Source organism: Neophocaena asiaeorientalis, unplaced genomic scaffold, assembly GCF_003031525.2.
Source record: "Neophocaena asiaeorientalis asiaeorientalis breed wild unplaced genomic scaffold, Neophocaena_asiaeorientalis_V1.1 scaffold78, whole genome shotgun sequence".
NCBI classification, from domain to species: domain Eukaryota; kingdom Metazoa; phylum Chordata; class Mammalia; order Artiodactyla; family Phocoenidae; genus Neophocaena; species Neophocaena asiaeorientalis.
The window spans coordinates 14086012-14093220 of NW_020175018.1; the positions used below are offsets into that span (position 1 = coordinate 14086012).

General features: G+C 53.3%; 1 protein-coding gene across 2 annotated transcripts in view; it reads right to left on the reverse strand.

Moving 5' to 3' along the window:
* PTGES (prostaglandin E synthase) overlaps positions 1 to 878 on the reverse strand; it is a 10848-nt gene extending 9970 nt beyond the window's left edge. The window contains exon 1 of one of the 2 annotated variants that reach the window (XM_024762534.1): positions 601 to 878. In XM_024762534.1, the coding sequence (XP_024618302.1) occupies positions 601 to 729 (129 nt within the window). In that variant the 5' untranslated portion in view covers positions 730 to 878. Of the gene's footprint in view, positions 1 to 361; positions 543 to 600 lie in introns of those variants that run through there. The other variant, XM_024762533.1, reaches the window with a different exon arrangement.
* Positions 879 to 7209: the final 6331 nt, after the last annotated feature.

Consider the following 7209-nt stretch of genomic DNA (forward strand, 5'->3'; position numbering starts at 1 on the left):
CTCAGATCTTGGCTTTTTTATTGCTGTTTTGGCTCCAGGATTCGGATTGGCGGATCGGTGGGGTAAATTCCTCCCCGAGAACTTCAGCGCAGCCTGGCTGAGATCTGGCCTCTGGAGGGAGGCTGCGGTGGGTTTGGGAGCGACCTTGCCGGGCGAGTTGGGAATTTCCACTTAAAGGCTTCTCTGGCCTCCTGTTCTGCCGGTTCCCACCCCACCCAAACATCAGATCTCCGGTGCGGGAAGCCGCCAGGTCGGACGGAGGCTGAATGCTGCCTCACTCCACCCTCTGGGACCTGCTTCTCTCTGAGCCGCCGGCCTAGCTCAGTGGGACTCGTGGAGTCCTGCTGTGCCGAGAACTCACCTGGTGGCACAGCAAATGGTAAATGCTCTTAAAACAGAGGAAAAGGAGGTGCGGGCCCCGCTGAAACCAAGGGCCGCAGAGAAGCCATCCCAAAGGGCTGGGAGAGGTACCTGGTCCCGAGCCCGCTCGCTCAAACTCTGGCCCCGAAAACATCTGGGCCAAGGGTCCCGTCCCCAACCTTCCCGGCGGTGGGAGAAGGGAGCGCACGCGGGGCTGGGGTCCCCGAGGGCGGCACGTACCTTCTTCCGAAGCCTCACTTGGCCCGTGATGATGGCCACCACGTACATCTTGATGACTAGCAGCGTGCTGCAGAGCAGGAAGGCCGGGAGCACCCGGCCACTCATCAGCTCCAGGCCGGGGGGAGGCATCTCGGCGGTGGCAGCAGCGGCGGCAGCTCCGGGAGAGACAGCGAGCGGCTGCGAGCTCGGGCGCGTGGCTCTGTCTCCGAGAGCAGGGAGGGGCGGGGAGAGCACGCGGGAGGCTTGTCTGCACTCGGCACCCGCCCACCTCCCAGCAGCCTGCGACTTCTGCCCCCAGATGCTGGGAGAAGCAGAGAGCCGGGGGGGGGGGCTCCCGATCGGGCCCCCGGCCCCGCCCCACCCCTCCCTGGCAAATCCTTAAACACTTTCTAATCCGTTTCCTCAATCTGTCAAGTAGGGGGTGGATGGCAGTGCCTGTCTTCAGGGCGTGCAGCAAAGCCAGGAGCCTGGCAGGACTTCCACAGGTGACAGAGTCACTGATCTGTGGCCACCGCCCTGAGGGTCAGGGTGTGAGAACCAAGCTATCTGTCCCCACGTTCAGCCTGGACGCTTGAGCCACAGCCAGACCTACAATGGCGTGACTTTGCTGAATTGTGCTCCTCCTACCCCCGCCCTTAAAGATGTCCACATCCCGGTCTCCAGAGCCTGTGAATATGTTACAGAACGTGGCACAGGGCCTTTGCAAGGGCTGAGTAAATGTCTTAAAATGGAGAGATTATCCTGGATTCTCTGTGAATGCCGTTGAATCAGAAGGGTCCTCCTAAGAGAGAGGCGGTAGAACTGGGGGGAGAAAAGATGTGAAGACAGCAGAGGTCAGAGAGGAGAGAAGATGCTACACTGCTAGCCTTGAAGGTGAAAGGAAGGTGCACCGCAAAACACAGGTGGCCTCTAGGAGCCGGACAAGACAAGGAGACAAATTCTCCCCCGGAACCAGCCTTGTGGACACCTCGACTTTAGCCACCGAAATCGATTTTGGACTTCTGGCCTCCAGAGCTGTGATATGGCAGATGTGTGTTGTTTATTTGTTACAGCAACTGTGGGAAACTAGCACGGTGGTCTACTGTCTTTTTCAAGGCAAATGGTTTCATTGTTCATCACAGGAACTTCCCCAAAGAACCAGTTCTTCGATAGAAAGCATCAACAGCTTGTGACCCCTGTGAATCCCCTGCTTCAAAATCCTCACCCTGTTGTGCCCTCCCCTCCCCTTGGCCCCCTTCCCCACGTTTGGGGTGGGACCTCGGTAGAGGCAGGGATCTTATCCCTTTCATTTTGCCAACACGGCTTGCTCCTGCTTGTGGGGGCACCCTGGGGAAGCGGGGAAGAGGGAAAACTCGGCTTCCGGTGCCCACTCCAAACTTGGACCTGCCCGGAGGGACAGCAGTGTCAGTCTTGTTACCTGAAAACTGGGTTCGAGCCGAAAGACACACGAGCCAAAGATGGGGAGAAGGAAGGATTTATTACTCGCAGCAAGTAAGGCGGACACCGGGGAGCTTTCCCAAAGCAGTGTCTGTTAACAGCAAAAGCGGGGAAGTTTTAAGCTAAGGGTATATGCGTATTCACAGAGGGGCTCGAGCAGAGGAGAATTCAGCGCAGAATTGGGGCAGAAGTCAACCGCATCCAAGCTTTAGGTGATTGAAGTCAGGAGGGTCAGAAAATGTTAGAGTCACCGTCCCCTAGGTTTCAGTAGATCTGGTGGTCGGCGCCTGAGGGGGGTGTTTAAATTCTGCAAAACATCTCGGGAAAGTGCTTCAGGCTTTTGAAGCATCACTGAAACAGAACCAGGAGTTGTAACAACTGCTAAATTATCTTTGTTATTGTTATTCCTCCCGCCTGATAGCAGTTTGTTTTTTTGTTCCCTTAAGCTCCTTATTACTGAGATCTGTTCAAGGACTAGCATTGTGGCCACAGCTTAGATCACAAAATGGCTTAGGCCAAAACGGCTTCTCTTATGTCAAAAAACTATACCTGGTTCTTTTCCTCCGGGCACCCCCTACCTTAACTGCTTACAGCCTGGCTTGTGCCCCAAAGCAGCAGAGACCAAGGAAAGACCTGGCCAGAGGGCAAAGACACTTGCTGTGAACTCTAGAGCCAGACTCAGCTGGCGTCAAACCCAGAGCCAGCCCTCAGTGGCAGCTGTGTGGCTTTGGGCAAGCAACTTCCCTCTCTGAACCCACTTCTTCTACTGTCAAATGCAGCCGACAGTCAGTCACTCCCCACAGCAGCTGTGGGAACTAGGAAGAATCACGTCTCATTATCAGGCACCTGGCACATAGTCGGCCCTTCATCTGCAGAAGGCTCTGAGCCTCAGTTTCCCTTTCCTCAAAACGGGAATAATGATGCCTACCTAGCAGGGTTGCCAGGAGGGAGACTCTTGGAAACCCTCCGCCGCTGAGGCTGGGGGCAGTAGGTTGGGTGTGGGGGACGTGAGGTGAAGGATGGCTTCTTGTCCATTTATATGTGCCAAGCCTTCCTTTATCTGGACAAAAGATGAGCTTGTAAACCGATACCCGTGTCTCTGTAGCATGGGGCTGCCGGGCTGGGTTGTCCCAGCCCCATGAGATAAATGGTAGGTCACGATCACGGACGAACATAGAAGGCATTGGATGTCCTGAAACGTGTTTTATCTCTGACACTAGATTGGGAGGGACTGTGCTGGCTTGCTCCTTGCCGATGTTTTTGTCTGAGAACAGAGGACTCCCGCTTCTCTTGCCCCCAACTCAGGGGAACCACTGCAGGGGGCTGTCTTCCTTGTCAAAAAGCTCAGTTGCGGGGCTGGGATCTCTGCACCACCCCCAGAATCGTGGACCAGAGACAACCGAGAGGGGACGCTTGTGTTCATCCCTCCTTGGACCAGGGGGCGTGCTCTGCTCTGTTTGGTCTTCTAAAACAGCAAGATAGAAACCTCACCAGCAGAGGCTGGGAAAACCAGTATGGGCAAGGAGCAGATGATTACCTACTGTTACCCACAGCGGAAAATAAGAGGGACTTTGTAGGGAGGCCCTTCTGACCCGTGTGTGTGACTTTGTGATAGGAATCTTTTCTTCATCGTCTGCTGAAATGAACCAGCTAAGCCAGGGCCCAGTAAGGATAACAAACCCTTCTCTGATCTTCCGCCAAGAATTTCCCTACAGCCTTCCTCAGTCAGTGGAGCGTCCCTTGTTGTTTTTGGTGGAGATGGTGACGGTGATGTTACTTTTCTCTGAGCTCCAGTAACGTTCTTTGCATGTAAAATGGGATCGGTGCCCCCACCCCTGCCCTGCCTTGCAGGGCAGGGGCGGGGACAGTGTCGGGGATGGGAGTGCTCACTGTGGGCCTGGCCCCAAGGCCCCCAGAAAATACACTGGTGCCTGCACAGAAATGACGGCAAGAGAGGGAATTCCCTGGTGGTCCAGTGGTTAGGACTCCGAGCTTTCACTACTTAGGGCTCCGGTTCAATCCCTGGTTAGGGAACTAAGATCCAGCAAGCCAAGAGGTGTGGCCAAATTTAAAAAAAAAAATTTAAAAAAAGAAAGAGGACAAGAGAAGGCCCTGAGACCACCCCGGGAGGAGGCCTCCTGGACGTTGGAAATGTTTTATGTCTTGACCCGGGTGATAGTTACACAGGTGGATATATACATAAAAATTCACCGAGCTGTATAATCAAAATGTGTTACTATACTGTATTTAAAAAAAAACCCACAAATTTCTCCCGTCCCAATTCTACCACCCTGAGCAGAGAGCAGCAGCCATGTCTCAGCCTTCTTCCAGCTCACCCTCCTCGGCATTTCCTGAGGATCAGAGACCCGGCTCTGCACGCTGTTTAATTGTCTGTGACTTCAGAGGAGGCTTAGAGAGAGGAGGAAGTTGCTCCACCTCGCCACCACCGGTTCCTGACCTCAGTGAATACTGCTGGGGCGCTCTCCAGCCAGGGATGAGGAAACGCGGTGATAAAAATCACTGTCACTGAAGTGACCTTTTAGGTCAGATTTGTGTTGTAGGCATCACCACGGCATCAAGCCTCCTCAGAGAAGCAATGTTTGAGAAATGTGGTATGTGGTCTATGGGAGAGGCAAATGGAGATGAGTGAGTGCTTTCTGATGGCTCTGCAGACCCTCCTGGGTCAGAGGTCCACCAGGGGGGAACCCTGGGCTCCCCTTGGAATGAGCAATTCAAGGAAGGACTGTTGTTTTTGTCCGCCACCTCAGCTCTCCTTTCTACCTTCCTGTGGGAAGTCACAACCTTCCTTTCCTTTCCTTGCACCCCGATTGCCTGTAACCCTGGTGGGGCAGCCAGACTACTGCATCTTCTTAGTGTGGGGCAGCCATGTGACACAGACCAGCCAATCACAATGTTCCTGACATCTGGGCACTGCGATTGGTCCAAGCAGAGCCAATCAGAGAACTTCCCTGGGAGTTTATGTTCTGACACTGATGGAGAAATCCCTCTAGGCTCCAGGACGGGACCCTGGCCTGCTGTTTGCCTGAAGCAGTGTGCAGCCATTCCCTCTCCCCGCATAGAGGAGGCTGTATTCTCAAGGAAACAAAGAGGCCTGAATCTCTGACTCACCCAGGCCCAGGAGTCTAGGCATTTCCTTTTTAGCTTCAACAAAACATCAGTCAAATCACATTCCTCCTCTGCTCCAAACTCTGCAGTGGCTCCCATCTCACTCAGAGCAAAAGCCAGAGTTTGGCCCACGGCCCATGGCCCTATCCCATCTGGTCCCCATCTGGTTTTCTCGGAACTCCTCTTCTCCTTCCTCCCCTCATTCATTCAGCCCAGTCACACCGCCCTCCTTGCTGGTCCTCAAACATGCCAGACACTGTCCTTTCTCGGATCCCTCTGCCTGGAATTCTCTTCCCCCAGCCATCCACTGGGTTGACAACTCATCCTCAAGTCTTTACTCAAATCTCAGCTTCCTGATGCGGCCCAACCCTGATCACCTTAAATCAGTTCTGCATCCTGTCCCCACCCCCAGCACTCCGATGCCGCTTCCCTGCCTTCACTTTCTCTTTTCTTTCCATAGCACATATCACTCACTGACACGTCATATAATTTATTTAGCATCCTTACTAATGCCTGGCTTTCCGGGGCCGGGGTCTCTTTTGTTTACCGATGGACCACAAGCACTGGTCCCATGCCTGACATAGAGACGCAACTGTAATTTGTTGAATTGAACTGAATTAAGCTCATTTGACTTGGATTTCTTTTTTTGTAACCCGAAGAGTCTAGCCCAAGATGAGTAAAAAGCTCCAGAGTTTGGTTTTGTATTCTGACTGCCGCCTGCTTACGTCTTGGAATTCCCCTGGGGGAGCCTGGCTGTCTCTCCTGCCTGACGAGCGGAGAGCCAGGGAAGAGGACTCTGTGTCTCTGAGTGGCACTGGCTGCCAGGCAGGTTGGGACCAGAACAAGGTAACTGGGGCATTGCCCCAGGGTACCTGCCTTTGATCACCATTCAGTTAGGACTGGAAAAGAAGGCATGATTTTAAATTTGGTTAGTTTACATGTTAACAGCACGGACACTCACCCAGCAGTGTAGAAACACAGAAGCTGACATTTATTGACAAGGATAAATGGTTAAGACTGGAAGCGGCCCATCAGTGAACCAGGCTGATTTGAGGCTTCTTGCCAAGCTGTCTGCCTGGGCTCCCAAGCCCAGCCTGACCCTGAAACCCATTCCTGAGGCAGCCAAGACTCCCTTCAGGGATGATGCCATCCCACTAAGGACAGTAGTCACGTGGGATGATGGCCCCAAGGTCGTTGGGGCATTGCCCTCATACCCAACACTGGCCTAATCACAGACGCCATGGTATTCAGTCCTGAGGAGAGATGACTGTTAGACCCATTTTAGAGATGCGGAGCCTGGGGGGAACTCCCTGGCGGTCCAGTGGTTAGGTCTCCGCGCCTCCATTGCAGGGGGTGTGGGTTCGATCCCTGGTCGGGGAACTAAGATTCCACGTGCCGTGTGGCACGGGCCAAAAGAAAAAAAAAACACAAACAAACAAAAAGGAATGACATACTGATACCGGCTACATGTGGATGAACCTGAAAAACATCAAGCTAAGAGAAAGAAGCCACTCACAAAAATCCATCTATCGTATGATTCTATTTATATGAAATGTCCGGAATAGGCAAATCCATAGACACAGAAAGCAGATTGACGGCGGCCAGGGTGTAGGCGGAGGGGGGAATGGCAGTGATGGCTTGAGGCATACAGGGTTTCCTTTGGGGAAGATGACAAAGTTTTAGAGAGGGTTGGTGGTGATGTTTGCACAACAGTATGAATGTACTTGATGCCACTGAACTGCATGTTTTAAGATGGCTAGTTTTACGTTAAAAAGAAAAAGAAAAGCCAGGGCAGCTGTCTCGTTCACGGCTATGTTTACACACCTAACGGGGTGTCTGCATAAAGCTGTGCTGGGTGAATATTTGTCAAAAGTTGGACCACCTGAATGTGCGTGTGAGATGCTGGTGAATTCTGGGGCTAGCTGTGGTGCCCGTCCTCTCCTCCCTTCTCAGGGGAAGAGAAACACCCTTCTGGCCATTCCAAGCTCTGACGAAGCGTGGCCCTTGATGGAACCCATCTGCTCGCCGCTCCTCGGCCTCTGGGTC